Here is an 18082-nt window from a genome sequence, read left to right as displayed (position 1 = left end):
CTCCGTTCCTCTTTGCCTCGATCCTGACTAGTATCCCAGTTCCTGCCGCTGAAAAACATCCCCACACATGATACTGCCACCACCATGCTTCACCGTCGGGATGGTTCCAGGTTTCCTCCAGATGTGACGCTTGGCATTCAGGCTAAAGAGTTGAATATTGGTTTCATCAAACCAGAGAATCTTGTTTTTCATTGTCAGAGTCCTTTAGGTGCCTTTTGGCAAACTCCATGCAGGCTGTCATGTGCCTTTGTACTGAGGAGTTGCTTCCGCCTGGCCACTCTACCATAAAGGCCTGATTGGTGGAGTGCTGCAGAGATTGCTTCTGGATGGTTCTCCCATCTCTACAGAGGAACTCTAGAGCTCTGTCAGAGTGACCATCGGGTTCTTGGTCACCTCCCTGACCAAGGCTCTTATCCCCTGATTGTTCAGTTTGGCCGGGCAGCCAGCTCTAGAAAGAGTCTTGATGGTTCCAAACTTCTTCCATTTAAGAATGATGGAGGCCACTGTGTTCTTGGGGACCTTCAATGCTGCAGAAATGTTTTGGTGACCTTCCCCAGATCTGTGCCTTAACACAATCCTGTCTCGGAGCTCTAAGGACAATTCCTTCGACCTCATGGCTTGGTTTTTGCTCTGCCATGCACTGTCAATTGTGGGACATTATATAGACAGGTGTGTGCATTTCCAAATCATGTCCAATCAATTGAATTTACCACAGGTGGCCTCCAATCAAGTTGTAGAAACATCTCAATGATGATCAATTGAAACAGGATGCACCTGTCCTCAATTTCATGTCTCATTGCAGTGTCTGAATACTTATGCAAATAAAGTATTTCTTAAAAAAAAAAAAAATTGCCAAATGAAAAACCTGTTCATTTTGTGTGTAGATTGCTGAGGATTTTTATTTAATACATTTTTGAATAATGCTGTAAAGGAACAAAATGTGGAAAAAGTCAATCAGTCTGAATACTTTTCGAGGGCACTGTACATACAAATGTCTTTGAAAGTAATTGAAATACCTAAAATTGTATTTTAACCCGTGTGTGTGTCCGTCAATTACATACAAAGCTACTCAGATTATCCAAAGTGACTTACATAATTTAATTGTATGTTTAAACAATTACATTTGTTTGTCTTTCAGGATGTTTTTGTGCTTGGTCCCAATGAGAAGGTATTGTACACTGCTGAGTCCCTTTCTTTGGAGGACCTGACCCTGCTGGCTGAGCTCTTCTACCTGCCCTATGAGTACGGACCCAAGGCCCTACACATGCTCAAGGAGTTCAATTGGCTACGGGCTAACTGCAGCACCGTCGGTGTCGACTGCAAGGGCAAGGAGCCAGAGAAGGTAGGTGTGGGGGATACCTAGTCAGTTCCACAACTGAATGCATTCAACCGAAATGTGTCTTCCGCATTTAACCCATAAAAGTCTTAAGCCCTGTCTAAGCAGAGGGAGGGAGGGGTTCTACTAAGCTATATGGAATTGTTTTAAGAGTGTCATACCAAGGATCATTTTGCTATTTGATTTAGAATTTTAAGACCCTTTGAAGTATCAAAATAATATATATATTTTTAAATGTAAATTATTTTTGGCCTCACTGCTATTAGCCAGTACAAATGCATTGAATAACAGATTCGCTACTTGGAAAAACAATTAGTAGGAAGTTTGAACTGTCTGTCCTATATCTGAGAGATATAAGAAAGATCAGGAAACATTAGTTATTTATTACATTTTTTGGGCACTAAACAGTATGTTATTTATTTATCTATCATTTTTTGGGTACCGGGGGCAATGGTTCCCTCTGCGCGGTAGTCCCGGGGGAGCTACGCAGAAGTAATGTCAGCCTACGTAGAGAAGCACGAGATTGAACTTCAATCAACTTTCTAGAGTTTTCCCTGTTATTTAACTATATCAATGTTTCCCTTTACTGTTGAAATTGTGATCGAATCAATGCAATATTAGCCACTTTCAATGCAACATACCTAAACGAGGTTTTGATGTAGGCAGAATGCATAGGAGTATGATTATTTTGCATTGACAGGCATGAGTAAGACCTTTAAACAGGTTAACATTCACAAGGCCGCAGAGCCAGACGGATTACCAGGACATGTACTGCGAGCATGCGCAGACCAATTGGCAAGTGTCTTCACTGACATTTTCAGCCTCTCCCTGTCCGAGTCTGTAATACCAACATGTTTCAAGCAGACCACCATAGTCCCTGTGCCCAAGAACACTAAGGTATCTAGAGAATCTTGTTTCTAATGGTCTGAAAGTCTTTAGGTGTCTTTTGGCAAACTCCAAGCAGGCTGTCGTGCCTTTTACTGAGGAGTGGCTTCCGTCTGGCCACTCTACCATATAGGCCAGATTGGTGGAGTGCTGCATAGATTGTTGTTGTCCTTCTGGAAGGTTCTCCCATCTCCACAAAGAAACTCTGGAGTTCTGTCAGTGACCATCGGGTTCTTTGTCACCTCCCTGACCAAAATCCTTATCCCCCGATTTCTCAGTTTGGCCAAGTGGCTCTAGGAATAGTCTTGGTGGTTCCAAACTTCTTCCATTTAAGAATGATGGAGCCCAGTATGTTCTTGTGAACCTGTTTTGGTACCCTGCCCCAGATCTGTGCCTCGACACAATCCTGTCTCGGAGCTCTACGGAAAATTCCTTCGACCTCATGGTTTGGTTTTTGCTCTGACATGTACTGTCAACTGTGGGACCTTGTATAGACAGGTGTGCCTTTATTATTATTATTATGCTAATTAGATTTCAGCGGGTGCGCAGAACAGCAGATTATTCCACATTCCACTGGCTCTGGGATTTGAACCAGCGCCCTTCCAATTATTGGCCCAACGCTTTTAACCTCCAGGCCACCCAGGTATTGGTAGAGAGGAGGGAGATTCTCTTTATGTTAATCTTGTTAGTCATTTTTTTCTGATATTCAGAGCTGAAAAGTATTCATGGTTGATGGTGGTGATGACTGCGGTACAAAATGGTGTGTGGTATCCTGAGAGGTCTACCCCGGGGAGTGGTAATAGAAGGGAGGTACGTGCTGCAATGTTGGCTCTCTCTGCTGGGAGTACACGAGCTGGGCACACGGATGGCTCCAAGTGGAGGTAATTAGGGGAAAGTGCCAACCAGCTGTGGAGGCCACATAAAAGCAGCACTGTGGCACACCGCGGGAGAGACCGACACAGAACCAAAGCTGAGAAGAAGGACTGAGCCAAACCTATGGGATTTTCTTTGTTATGTTTATTTTATGGCCTAGTAAAGTTGTTTGCTGACTAAAACCTCCCAGTCTCTGTGTTAATCTCTGCACGCTCAACCCAACACCCCACGGTTTACCACAGGTGGTTGTGTACTATCTCTAAGCAGCCATTGAGATGTTTGTCTAAAACACCGAAACTTGATCCATGCAGTGGCCACACACACTGGAAAGTCACCTCACAGAGATGACAGTTTTGTCATGTCGATACGTTTAGTTCTGTCCAAGGCTGTGGATGAGTTCTGTCAGTGACCATGTTACCATTGGATATGTCTTTTAAAAGAGTCTCAACTGGCCCATGTTCATTAGTAGGACTAATGACAGTCATGTGACCAAGGTCACAGTTATAATCTTTCAAATAGCCCACTTAAAAAATAATAATAATAGATAAATCTCCACTCTGGACTGGAGACAACTGCGTGTGTCATCTTTTTTAAAGCCCGGCGGTCCCGTCTTCAGTCAGCTGTTCGTTCCACAACACAAAATTCTAAAACTTCCTAGCTTTTCCTCGTCATGTCTATATCGTCTGTTATACCTAAACCGGGCTTACTTTGCTGCGTTTGGGTAAAGTTTATCGACTTTTTGAAATTAAATTGACGGTTCTTTTATTTTCATGACGGTCTTCATCCCTAATCGCCGATTACACAGTTAAACATAAATCATCATAGCCCCTTCTGTTATGTGCCCTAATGAACACCACCTTGTTTCCTGTCCCCCAGGTAGTGGAGTGGCAGTCCCGGGCGGAGAGGTTTGAGGAGATGTGTTGCTCGGTCATCCAGATGTTCACCAGGCTGTCTAACTCAGCCAACCGCACCATCCTCTATGACCTCTACCCCTACATCTGGGACATCAAGAGCATCATGTCCATGGTCAAGTCCTTTGTCCAGTGGCTAGGTACGCTTGGACACACACACTCTCTCACAAACACACACACACACATACACTGAATAGGTATGTACGGTATGGACACCTGGAACGGTACAGCTTGACTCCGACTTCTCAGAGCAGCAGAACAGTAAGTGTAGGACATAGAACACACATACAGTACCAGTCAAAAGTTTGGACACACCTACTCATTCCAGGGTTTTTCTTTATTTTTACAATATTTTTATTTTCTACATTGTATCATAATAGTGAAGACATCAAAACTATATAATAACACATATCGAATCATGAAGTAACCAAAAAAGTGTTAAACGAATCAAAATATATTTTATTTGAGATTCTTTCTAAGTAGCCACCCTTTACCTTGATGACAGCTTTGCACACACTTCGCATTCTCTCAACCAGCTTCACCTGGAATGCTTTTCCAACAGTCTTGAAGGAGTTCCCACATATGCTGAGCTCCCACATATGTTGAGCACTTGTTGGCTGGTTTTCCCTCACTCTGCCGTCCAACTCATCTCAAACCATCTCAATTGGGTTGAGGTCAGGTGATTTGTGGAGGCCAGGTCATCTGATGCAGCACTCTCCTTCTTGGTCAAATAGCCCTTACACAGCCGGGAGGTGTGTTGGGTCATTGTCCAGTTGCGATACGCCATCTTATCTAGTTTGCGCTTAGTCAGTCTATTATTTATTTATTTCACCTTTATTTAACTAGGTAGGCTAGTTGAGAACAAGTTCTCATTTGCAACTGCGACCTGGCCAAGATAAAGCATAGCAATTTGACACATACAACGACACAGTTACACATGGAATAAACAAAACATACAGTCAATAATACAGTTGAAAAAAGAAAACAAAAAGTCTATATACAGTGAGTGCAAATGAGGTAAGATAAGGCAATAAATAGGCCATGGTGGCAAAGTAATTACAAATAGCAATTAAACACTGGAATGGTAGATGTGCAGAAGATGAATGTGCAAGTAGAGATACTGGGGTACAAAGGAGCAAGATAAATAAAATAAATACAGTAAGGGGGTGAGGTAGATAGATGGGCTGTTTACAGATGGGCTAGGTACAGGTGCAGTGATCTGTATTTCAACAGGACAATGACCCAACACACCTCCAGGCTGTGTAAGGACTATTTTACCAATAAGGAGAGTGATGGAGTGCTACATCAGATGACCTGGCCTCCACAATCACCCGACCTCAACCCAATTGAGATGGTTTGGAATGAGTTAGACCGCAGAGTGAAGGAAAAGCAGCCAACTACATTGAAGAATCTAAAATACACTTTTTTGGTTACTACATGATTCCATGTGTGTTATTTCATCGTTTTGATGTCTTCATTATTATTCTACAATGTAGAAAATAGTAAAAATAAAGAAAAATCCATGAATGAATAGGTGTGTCCAGACTTCTGACTGGTACTGTAGGTATGGGAAAAATATGTCAAGTCTTTAAGCTTCATGGTGAAGTCTCATGGTTAGTTTAGATAAGCTCAATACATACACAAAGGAAGAATATCATTTTGGTAAGCTTCTGTATGAGCATTAAAGATGTGTGTTTGGCCATATTGCAGTTTCTCCATGATAAGATTCATACTGCAACAGTATGATCTTTCATCTGCCAAATCCAGTCTTTGGTAGTTTAGTCATGCACATATTAATGAATCATCTGAACATGTGCTGTATCTATAGTGCCCACTCTCCAGTCTGCTTAACAGATGATTAAGCATATTTGTGGACTTGGCAATGCAACATTTCACCTCTGTCGCCTTTCACCTGTGTTCAAGGTGAGTGTAGAGCAGACAGACTCACTCTTATTATCAGTTCTTCCAGCTAGTTTTAGGATAACTTCGGCTTAGCCTATATATCCATCAGCGACAGATATCGACATCTGCTACATTGCTTTTCAATTGTTGTTTTTATTCTGTTTTATTGCACCTTTTGATTTGTTGATTTTACTTTGACTAACTGAATGCCGCTTGCACTGCTAGTCCCCCCTACAGTAACCCTAAATGAATTGGTCCACCACAACTAAGTGAATTGTCAGTATCAGTAGTGACAGGTCCAGAGATGGGCTACTGCTGCTTGCTGTGTGTGGTGACTGCTGCGTTCTCTCTCTCTCACACACACAGAGACAGAACCTGCTGCCAGCCTGTGTCTGGGGGGTGGGACGCAAGGGTAACTCCCCCCACTTCCACCCCGTAGCATGCCTGTGAGCTTGGAGAGCGAGGTGACTGACAGTGAAAGGCCATTCTGGTGCATGAACAAAGATGGTGATCGAATATCTGAGCTGATTTTTTTATTATTGATCTGTATTTATTTCATAAAATGACTGACTAATGCAGAGGTCAGCAAAGTCAGTGCAGAGCCTACTGTGTACCAGTGTCAGTGCTTAGCCTCTACTGAATACTTTCTTCTAGCTGTATCATAGCCCATAATCCTTGAAATTAAAATCACTCCAACTCACACACTACTCAAGGATGCATGCACGCACATGTGCCCACAGACACACTTCATCTGCATGTAACATGTCTTGATAATGAGTCAACCAGACAGGGATCCTGAATGCACCCTGATACGGGTAGAACAACATTTCTGTGAGTGGTCTTCTGCAGCCATTGGAAGCTCTTTTGATCAACCCTGAAGCACCAGCATGGCCTGTATGTTACACAATAACCATGTTTCATTCACAGGTTTTTGTCCAGAGCTGAGACCTCTAACCTATACAGTACACAGCAGGCAGCAAACTCACACTGGCAGAACTACAGCTAAATCGAAGCTATAACGGCGTTATGAAGCCTTAAACTAGTATAACAATTTAGACGCTAGAGGACCATTTTGTAGGTCTTTCAGTGAATTTAGTGGATGTCTGTCTTTCTAAAGCGTGACCAGCAGTGGGCTAGCTAGACCAGAACATAAAGCAATCTAAAGGCTTTCCCACATCCGGTGAACCAGTTGGTATGTAGACAACTTGTCACGCTTCTCTTTTATAACTACACCGCGCTCGAGGCCCGATCAAAGAGCTATGTTCTAAGTATCCGTCCCCTTATTGGTCTGTAGCTGTGCAGCCGGCAGTCAGTCTTACCACCTCCTCCCTGGTGTTGTTACTGAGACACATTTACTAATGACTATCTTCTACTGTTCTCTCCCTTCACCGTTTGCAGATGGACAAATCCTCAGTACCAGTTTCTACTGCTAGTGGATCACCACTGGCCAATGTCTGCGCAGGCCACCTTTCTGATTGGTTATTGTTTTTGATTTTCATATCAGATCAGGATATTTGATATGGGTGATGGAGCACAGTCACATTTTGCGCAGCGAACTTTAGGTGCGGGAGATAAACGTTAATGTTTTAGGTCTTATTTTCTTTGACAGCGTTCATTTCTCTCTAACATGTTTGTTTTTACAAGTAGGCCTTTTCATGGAAGAGGCTTAAACCAGCACTGGATGCACCTACACACTGGAGTTCACATCTGGCTTTCAGAATGTTAGTCTCTCGTAGTCTGGGGGTGCTAACTATAGTACACACCACATTTTGAAAGTGACTGGTCGCTTGTTCACGAAAGCGACTAGCAACTTGCATTGCAATGTGATGCACTGAGACAAACAGAACTGTGAAATAACTGTTTTGTTTACATAGATATGTGTCTCCAATAATTATTTGGTATCAACAAATGGCATGTGGTGGTGCTTTACTCCCAAGCACCTGAAAGGTAGCTGTGAGTTCCTCCCTGTGGATGCATCTGTATGCTGAGTGGAGCCAGCCTCATCAGAGGAAGTGTTCTAGGTGTCAGGGTGAGGTTGTTACTGGATGTTATAGCAGGAGCGTTGACTCTCTTGTCCTCTTCTCGCACTGTGTCTGTCTCATCACATGACAGGAGACCTCATCACCAGGTTTGGGATCGTCTATCAATGTGATCTTACTCTATAGCACTTTTTTGTGTGCTTCACAGGCACAGCAACCAACGATGGCAATGGCAATCATTCATATGTTTGAAAGGTGTGACTGACAATAGTAGGTTCAAGGTTGCTCTTGTAAGAACGGAGGGGCGTGCCAACACCAAAGTAGGTACTCTCCAATCAAGAGAGCACTTGAGGTGCACTGAACTTTGCACCCCTTTTAGTTTTGTCTTTGCACAGAGCTGTCCTCTCCCAGTTGTCCTCTCTTTCTTCCTGTTTTGAGTCCTGCTCCCTGGTCATGTGATGAGGCAGGTTAGATGAGAATGTGACTTCAGATGAGGTGCTGGGGGGCAACGGCAGCTGAAGCTTACACGGTAGGACGAGTTACCCCTAGACACTGATCTAAGGTCAGATTAGGCTAGTTAGAGCATGAATGACTTGGAAGTTCTCACTGCAAGTGAACCAGAATCCGACTGTCGAATTGATTCAGGCTTTATGACCTCAATGATTCCTCCCAGTTGAGAAACACCAAAGTAAGCTTTAGTTGCTCGAGCCCAAAGTCCAACCAAACCCTTTTCATACGAATATAATATTTTTTTAAATATAATTTAAAAAGCATTTTCTTTTCTTTGGAGTGATAGGTTATCATTATTTTCCAAAGTCGTCGTCCCCCCCCCCACCTGCGACCTGTCAGTGAGTCCCGTTTTATCTCTGGTCCCCATGGTAATGTTGTGTCCCTCCGCCGCTGTGTGCTCCTAACAGGGTGCCGTAGTCAGGCCACTGCACAGTTCCTTAGTGGAGACCAAGAGCCTTGGGCCTTTAGGGGCGGTCTAGCAGGAGAGTTCCAGGTATTTGCTTACGCACTGACTTCACAGATTATAAAACTGTTTGTAATGCTAGTAAAGAAAATGAATTACGGGTTTTGTGTTGAAGAGAAAGTGGTTGTTGCGCACAGCAGATGTAAAAGGGTTTGGTCTGTCTAAGGTGGGCTGATCATGACTAGGAAGGGTTATACCACTGAATCATGAGAATTTTTATAAAAAGTCCATGTCTTCGACAGTGTGCCTGTGAGTTTCTGGAGGCGTTGGTCCAACCAGCATCTGGTATGGTCCGATCAGTCTGAAAAGGGAAAGGGTGAACTGACACCATAAAAAGCTGAAGGAGTCCCTCCAAGGCAGTGTTTTTCTAATCCTAAAGTTCCAGAAAATTTGAAGAGATGATGCTTTTCCATGGGGCACGCATTCTGCCTATTCTCCGCGTGGCATTGCTAGGGTTAGATTTCCATGGCATCTCATTTATTTGCAGGAAAAGCTTTGTGCAAAATTCTACCCTTTGCATACGCAAGGGTATGCATCGCAGCACCAGCGAGAACGCAAGTGACACCGCCCACTCAACAACAAAAAAACTCCATGAGCAAACACGATACTCCTAGACTAAGATCAGATATCCCATGTTGGAAACTTTTTATTTTTTTGTAGTAGTAGTTGATTTTTAAAAGACTTGGTTGGTCTTCAAATAAAAATCTAATCAAATGTTATTTGTTACATGCTTCGTAAACAGTGAAATGCTTACTTAAGGGCCCATCCCAACCATGCAGAGAGAAAGAAAATGGAGAGAGATAGAAAAGTAAACCGTGTAATGATACAATTAATAATAGATTAAAAAATGACTAATGATAACTTAGCTATGTACAATGGGTACCAGTACCGATCAATGTGCAGGGGTCTGAGGTAATGTAGGTAGATACAGTGCATTTGGAAATTATTCAGACACCTTCCCTTTTTCCACTTTTTGTTATGTTACAGACTTATTCTTAAATTGATTACATAATTGTTTTCCTCAATCTACACATAATACCCCATAATGACAAAGCAAAAACAGTTTTTTAGACATGTTTGCAAAGGTATTAAAATTAAAAAACAGAAACCTTATTCACATAAGTATTCAGACCCTTTGTTATGAGACTCAATTGAGCTCTGGTACATCCTGCTTCCATTGATCGTCCTTGAGATGTTTCTACAACTTGATTGGAGTCCACCTGTGGTAAATTCAATTGATTAGACATGATTTGGAAAGGCACACACCTGTCTATATAAGGTCCCACAGTTGACAGTGCACATCAGAGCAAAAACCAATCCATGAGGTTGAAGGAATTGTCCATAGAGCGCCGAGACAGGATTGTGTCGAGGCACAGATCTGGGGCAGGGTACTAAAACATTGAAGGTCCCCAAGAACACAGTGGCCGCCATTATTCTTAAATGGAAGAAGTTTGGAACCACCAAGACTATTCCTAGAGCTGGCTGCCCGGCCAAACTGAACAATCGGGGGATAAGGGCCTTGGTCAGGGTGGTGACCAAGAACCCGATGGTCACTCTGACAGAGCTCCAGAGTTCCTCTGTGGAGATGGAAGAACATTCCAGAAGGACAACCATCTCTGCAGCGTTCAACCAATCAGGCCTTTTTGGTAGAGTGGCCAGATAGAAGCCACTCCTCAGTAAAAGGCACATGACAGCCCGCTTGGAGTTTGCCAAAAGACACCTAAAGGACTCTCAGACCATGAGAAACAAGATTCTCTGGTCTGATGAAACCAAGATTGAACTCTTTGGCCTGAATACCAAGTGTCACGTCTGGAGGAAACCTGGCACCATCCTTACGGTGAAGCATTGTGGTGGCAGCATCATGCTGTGGTGATGTTTTTCAGCTGCAGGAACTGGGAGACTAGTAAGGCTTGAGGCAAAGATGAACGCCGCAAAGTACGGAGATCCTTGATTTAAAACCTGCTCCAGGGCCTCAGGACCTCGGAGAAGGTTCACCTTCCAACAGGACAATGTCCCTAAGCACACAGCCAAGACAACAGAAGACTGGCTTCGGGACAACTCTCTGAATGTCCTTGACTGGCCCGGGCTTGAACCCGATCGAACATCTCTGGAGAGACCTGAAAATAGCTGTGCGGTGATGCTCCCCGTCTAACCTGACAGAGCTTGAGAGGATCTGCAGAGAAGAATGGGAGAAACCTCCCAAATACCGGTGTGCCAAGCTTATAGTGTCATACCCAAGAAGACTCAAGGCTGTAATTGCTGCCGAAGGTTCTTCAACAAAGTACTGAGTAAAGGGTCTGAATACTTATGTAAATGTGATATTTCAGTTTTTGTATTTTTATAAATGTGCAAAAAATTCTAAAAACCTGTTTTTCTTTTTGTCATTATGGGGTAGATTGATGAGGGAGAAAAACGATTTAATCCATTTTAGAATAAGGCTTTAACATAAATGTGGAAAAAGTTATCTTTATGAATGCGCTGTATGTACATATAGCTAGGAATAAAGTGACAGATGGTAAACGATAGCAGCAGCATATGTGATAAGTCAGTTTGTGCAAGAAAGGTCAATGCAGTTAGTCCGGGTAGCTATTTGGTTAACTATTTAGCAGTCTTATGGCTTGGGTGTAGAAGTTGTTCAGGGTCCTGTTGGTTTCAGACTTGGTGTTCAGCTGTATCTGATGTTTAATATACTGTCACTAATGAAAATCTACACCCCTTGCACAGTTTTAACATTTTGCCGCCTTAAAATGAAATCAAAAAAGGGATTAAATTAGATTTTTGTTTCTTCTCCAATCTACACAATCTACTACACATTTTCAAAGTTAAAGAAAAATTAAAGACAATGGACAGCAATATTCAAACCTTGTCTGTGATTTTCAAGCAAATGCAAGTCATGACTGAGACTGGAACACTCAACACTTCTTGGAAAGACATTCTGGTGTGTCATTGAAAAAGATCAATCGCAGGGCTAGGTTTTCAGAAGACTGAGGTGGGTGTTCCTCCAACTTTTTACCTGGGCTTTGGTCCGATTCATATTTCTTGGGATCCTGACAAACTCCCCCAGTCCCTGACAATGACAAGCATACCCATAACTTAATGCTGCCACCAAATATAGGGTTTCACTCTGTGTTGTATTGCATTTGACCCAAACCTGTTTTTCTTTAAATTTAGGAGCAGAAGTTATTGTCTTTGCTGTGTTGTCTTGCAGTATTTATTAACGGCCTTGATGCAAACAGAATGGATGATTTGGATTGGATTTTTTTTAACACAGGATTCCTCCTTTTCACTTTGTCATACAGGCCTGTAATGTGGAGTGAATGCAATGCTGTTTATCGTCTGTGTTTCTTAAGTATTGTGGTGGTGGCATCATGTTATGGGTGTGGTTGTCACCGTCAGGGACTGGGGAGTTTGTCACAATCTAAAAAAAATATAAAAGGAGAAGGGCTCAGATAAAACGTCAGAGGAAACCCTGCCTCGGTCTTCTGAATACCTAACCCTGGATTTTTCAGTGGGAAAATACACACATTTTAATGCCAAATACACACCAGAATTACTTTCCAATAGCTGTTGAGTGTTCCTGAATGGTCCAGTCTCAGTCCTGACTTAAATCTGCTTGATATCAGAGACAAGGTTTGAATATTGCTGTCCATCCATGATCCCCAACCAAGTTTACTGACCTGTAGCAATTTTGACAAAAACAATGGACTTGTCCAAAGCTGGTAGAATCTTATTAAAAATGATTCACAGCTGTAATGGTTTCCTAAGGTGCTTCCACCAAGTACTAACTCTTGGGGGGTGAAAACATACGCAATCTTGGCATCTACATTTTTTTGGTTTTATTAATTTGGAAAATGTTTTATTTTTCTTTCACTTTGTTTTCCTACTGATGTACACAACCTATTCCACCTTTTCAATCCAATTGAATGTTTTTTATTTTTTTATTTTAAGGCAGCAAAATGTGAACATTGCGCAAGGGCTGCGTAGACTTTCACTAGACATTGTATGTTAGAATAGTGTTTTGCTCCTGGAGTTTTGTCTCATTGTCAGCGCCAGCATCATGATTTCTCAACAGGAGGGCCATGGGCCCGGCCCTGAGCAGCGCAACAGCTCTAAGCGATGCCTTAGACCAGACACAGGGAATGGAGCAGCAACATCTCCTTTAGCCAGCAGCGCCTTTTCTGAGACCAAGCCTTTGCTCTTCCAGTATACACCTATAACTCATATTCCTGTCTTTTTAAAAAGAAAACATGCTGTATGTACTATGCTCTCATAAGAACAGATGTGATGATTTGCTGCTGCTGTTCACTGTTGAGCCAAAAGTGCCACAGAAGCCAGCAGTAAGTCTTGGACCATTGGCTGGTTTAGCCTTCCTTTGACATGCAGCTGTTGTTGGTGCCACAGTGTCCCAGCAGTAGCAAAGGAGTCTGAAACGGTGAATGCAGAGACCCCAGTGCCTGTTGTCAGTTTGACTGAAACTGTTTCTTTTGATCCCCGACAGAGATTTTTGCCGATCGACGGGGCAAACGATCTTTTCTTCCAGCCTCCCCCCGCACTGCCAACATCCAAAATCTATTCCATCAGGCCCTGCTATCCTAAAGATGAGGTGAGGAGAGTTTTTACAGCATTTTTCCTCTACATCAGTGTGTGTGTATGGGTGACTGTAAATTCCCCTCTGGATCACTGATTCCTGTATTCACTCAGTGATTAGCTGAACATACTGGGTGTAACGGCACACTTTTGGTATTCCCATCTGAGCTGTCCTCATTTTTAAATACTGTTTCTAGGCTCATCTGCAGGCCTGCTCATCCATCCTGGACTGTCAGCAGTCTCCTCTATTCCTGTAAATGCCACGTGCTTAGTCCTCTCTAACTTGGTGTGTGTGTGTGTGTGTGTTCCAGCATGCAGTGTATAAGATCTGCAGAGAGATGTACTCTGAAGGAGTGGAGGAACTGCCCTTCGGTGGAGAGGAACCAGACCTCATAGGAGACAGGTAAGGACTTTTTTTATTTTAGTTGTCGCCCAACATTATTTTGAAAAAAAAATGGAAGCTGAGACAATTCACCCTAATGAAGGTTCTATTGAGATTGAAACAATGGTAAAAAAAAAAATATTCATTAAATCTGTGCAGCAAAATGATTGGTGTGCTGGAGTTTCTTTTCAATTGTAGTATACCTAACTAACAGTATGTTTTTCCAGGTTAGTAGGAGGGTTCCTGAACCTGAGTCCAGACTATGGGTTTGTCCTGGAGGATGAGGAGGGGATCTGTGGTTACGCGCTGGGCACCGTGGACGTCAAGCCCTTCGTCAAGAAGTGTAAGATGAGCTGGATCCCCTCCATGCAGGAGAAATACAACAAGCCTGACTGCCAGAAGGACCTCTCTGATGCTGAGGTAGGAGACTGGGTTGACTGAGTTTCTTTCACTTTTTTTTTTCTAGCACTGTGACACTTCTTCTTTTTTTTTTTAAATAAGCTGAGCAGTGAACATGATATCTGTTACCTACTTTGGTCAAATGCACAAATACCCCTTTCACACTACTGAACTGAGCCAATCAGAGCTGTACTGGACTGGCCTGTGAAAGGAAAATAACCAAGCCAGCGCAGTACGGTTCAGGTGGGCATTGTTCCCCTGGAAAGGGTATTATTGTACGTTTCTCTGGATGAGGGCGTCTGCTCAATGACTAAAATGTCACACAATTTCTCTCTCCTTCCTGTAGAAGATGATGTTGAGTTTCCATGAGGAGGAGGAGGGCCTCCCAGAGTCGTTCCTCTCCAACTTCCCGTCCCTCATTAAGATGGACATCCATGCCAAGGTCATCGATCCCAGCGTGGCCAAGAGCATGATGGGATGCCTGCTTTCCTGCCTCAAGGCCAATGGTAGGTGGTGTCTACAGAACCTGTCTCAATCAATCAAGCACATTTGCTAATCTATGAATGGTCCCTCGCAACCATCTGTGAATCTACTATCGAAAACTTCATCCCAATTATAATGCATAAGGATGGTTATCATGAGCATGTAGGACCCACTTATTGTAATGTTGTATTATCATCTCGTAATGGTCCTAACTGTAAGTGCCAGCCATTTTGAGTCATACATAGAGACGTGACATTATTAGCCTTTTAATAGTGCATTAAGGCTCACACATGCTTATAACATTACATAAAGCATATCAGCAGGTTTTAAGTAGTGTTACCGTAACTGTTACTTACTTATGTTGTTAATCTGTTGTTTACTCTCCCCCCCAGGTTCCATCGGTGCATTCTGTGAAGTGCGTCAGGCGGACAAAAGGATGATAGACTTCTACAGTAAGCTGGGCTGCTTCGAGGTCGCCAAGATGGAGGGCTTCCCCAAAGACATCATAATCATGGGCCGCAGCCTCTGAGGACAACGACAACATCACGGGACGCAGCTTCGGAGACAGCCTGGCTAACAAAGCAACCACGGAGCTGTATAGAGAGCTTCAGTCATCTGGGCTAAGGAAAACTGTCTGTTACTTTTACAAACTTACCAATACTTGACGATTTTATACTTCAACCAACTGGACTAGACAAGGCTAGAGGCATCCCTGTTTTTAGATAGTGATCAGAAACAAAGCAGCTTGTACAGATTCACTGTGCTGCCACTAGAGGCCCAGAGCTCTGCCGGATTGAAACAGAATCCCAAACTGTAAGAGCCAAAGTAGTCGCCTGCAGCCTTGTAAAGCCGTGTGTGTTTATGGTGGACGGTTTCCCTCTTGTCATTGGTGTCCAGAGTGGAGTGGCAGTGACTGATCCCCATGCGGCTCCATGAAGTAGGAGCTGGCCAGGTGCCATTAGCCTTTCAGACCATGTGACCTGACTGTCAGCAGCCGAATGGGGGTCTGTGTCTGTCTCTCGCAGACACTGTCAGGGGGTGTATTTAGATACTACTGCATCTCAAATTGCGCACTCTTCTCAATGTAACACATTATTTTTGTCTGGTTGAAGGTAGTGCAGTGTATAGAGAATAGGGAGTGATTTGAGACTTGGCCGTATATCCTGACACTGCACTTTGGTATAGGCCTAGCTGACAGGGGGAAGTTAGGGAAAAGGGGGCCTTTAAAAAAAAAAGAAGAAAGGGGCCTCTTTGAACAGGTGGTCCCCGTAGCTTACAGAGTAAAGAGCGGTTTATGCTTCCACCTATACTGTAGTTTAACTCCCGAGTGTGAAAAAACATTTGTCTCTTTGTGGTGTGTTACAGGTTCCTCAATAGTTTACTTAAAACGTGACATACATGCAGAGGAAAGCGTATGTTTGAGTGTTCAAGGAAACTTAAGGAGACTTTAGTAACGAGAGAGTTATTTTCTGGAAACCCACCTGAGTAGAAATGAATAACCTTGAAGAGAGGAAGATGTGGAATTTGTCATGTATGTTTCCACTAAAAAGTGGTTCTCAGTCTATTCCCTTAACTCTTTGCTTTTGGCCATGCTTTTTTACAGTGCTTTTTTATGTTTATGTATTGCCTTTCAATAGGATTTTTGTACCTGTGGAGATCTCCAAGGGGCCTATTGCACTGAACTGTAGATCACCGAGGATTATCATGCACTCTTATCTACTGTCAATCCACCTGACAAATACATAAGGGGACATGAGAATGGGTGCGTTCATTTTAGCTTGCCTGGTGCCCTGGATGGTCTAAAATGGGCAAACTCCACCCTCCCGGTGCACGCTAAAACGAACGCACCTTGCCTCAAAGGTGAGCCATCCGCTCTAAAACATCTAGATTTTGTCACTAATCCAGTGCTCTGGCTCTTAAACCAAGAGAGATGAGCCTCATCTCAATCATTTTCTAATGTGAAAATAGGACGAGACCGCTTAGATACTTCAGCACTCCCTCTATAATACAGCTGCTCTATTTCTCAACTTCACGAGATGCGGTGAGGAACATTAACCACTAACCAGCTTCTTATCCAGGAGGACAGAACGTTCAGCTAGAAAGATACTATGTAGAACAGATGTGATTCCATGCCAAGCAGAAATGAGGAACCATGTTGGCTGTGTACGCCACATTTCCATCTGCAACATCATACAACATTGCACGCACTTGAATATCAAGCTACTGAGAGGCTGCTCTTCTCCTGGTTAGGACACTACCTACATAAACATGTCAATTCGAACATGCTTTTAAAGGAATACCTTGTTACCTGGTTTTGTCTTCTGCCAGCCTGAATGTTTATAATGAGTCTAAACATTGAGCTAGTTAGATTGCAGTCCTTTTAGTCTGCTTTATTCATCCAACTCATCACCCTCTGGACTAGTATTCTGTGGTGGACAAGTAAGTACGTTTCCCAGAGAGAATAGCAACATGTATCCTAGTTCTCCACTGGTATTGAATGATTTACTTTTCCTTAAGTGTGTGTGTTATATAACAACAGACGTTTTGTCATTGCTTGTGCTATTGTGAACTTTTTTTGCTTTTTCTTCCTGCATCTGCTAGGCCTACATTGATGATACATACATTGTTTTTTTTGGTGGGGAGGAGTTTATTGATTAAAAATGTACACTTTGTATGTGAAAGGAAAATTGTTGTTAATAAACATTAACTCATGAAAAGGTGATATGACTGGGTGTCGAGTTAAGTAATCATATCAGGAAACAGCTGCAACCATGTAACAGTTATTACAGTGCATTAGCAAATTATTCAGACCCCTTGACTTTTTCCACATTTTGTTACGTTAGCCTTATTCTAAAATCCACACACAATATCCCATAATGACAAAGAAAAATCTGTTTTTTAGAAATGTTTGCAAAAAAAAAAAACACAACTGAAATCACATTTTACTTAAGTGTTCAGAACCTTTACTCAGTACTTTCTTGCAACACCTTTGGCAGCGATTACAGCCTTGAGTCTTCTTGGGTATGACGCTACAAGCTTGGCACACCTGTATTTGGGGAGTTTCTCCCATTCTTCTCTGCAGATCCTCTCAAGTTCTGTCAGGTTGGATGGGGAGTGTTGCTGCACAGCTATTTTCAGGTCTCTCCAGAGATGTTCGATCGGGTTCAAGTCTGAGTTCTGGCTGGGCCACTCAAGGACATTCAGAGAGTTGTCCCGAAGCCACGCCTGCGTTGTCTTGGCTGTGTGCTTAGGGTCGTTGCCCTGTTGGAAGGTGAACATTCGCCCCAGTCTGAGATCCCGAGCGCTCTGTAGCAGGTTTTCATCAGGGATCTCTCTGTACTTTGCTCTGTTCATCTTTCCCTCGATCCTGAC

General features: G+C 43.0%; 1 protein-coding gene across 5 annotated transcripts in view; it reads left to right on the top strand.

Moving 5' to 3' along the window:
- Positions 1-17432, top strand: part of LOC115194036 (protein O-GlcNAcase) — a 40390-nt gene extending 22958 nt beyond the window's left edge. For all 5 annotated transcript variants that reach the window (XM_029753309.1, XM_029753306.1, XM_029753305.1 and 2 more), the window contains 8 exons: positions 1139-1342; positions 3971-4145; positions 8804-8889; positions 13358-13462; positions 13758-13849; positions 14056-14248; positions 14574-14733; positions 15103-17432. In XM_029753309.1, coding sequence (XP_029609169.1) covers positions 1139-1342; positions 3971-4145; positions 8804-8889; positions 13358-13462; positions 13758-13849; positions 14056-14248; positions 14574-14733; positions 15103-15239 — 1152 coding nt within the window. In that variant the 3' untranslated portion in view covers positions 15240-17432. The remainder of the gene's footprint in view (positions 1-1138; positions 1343-3970; positions 4146-8803; positions 8890-13357; positions 13463-13757; positions 13850-14055; positions 14249-14573; positions 14734-15102) is intronic.
- Positions 17433-18082: the final 650 nt, after the last annotated feature.

This window comes from Salmo trutta, chromosome 5 (assembly GCF_901001165.1).
Source record: "Salmo trutta chromosome 5, fSalTru1.1, whole genome shotgun sequence".
Taxonomy (NCBI): domain Eukaryota; kingdom Metazoa; phylum Chordata; class Actinopteri; order Salmoniformes; family Salmonidae; genus Salmo; species Salmo trutta.
This window is presented reverse-complemented; position numbering and strand designations above follow the sequence as displayed.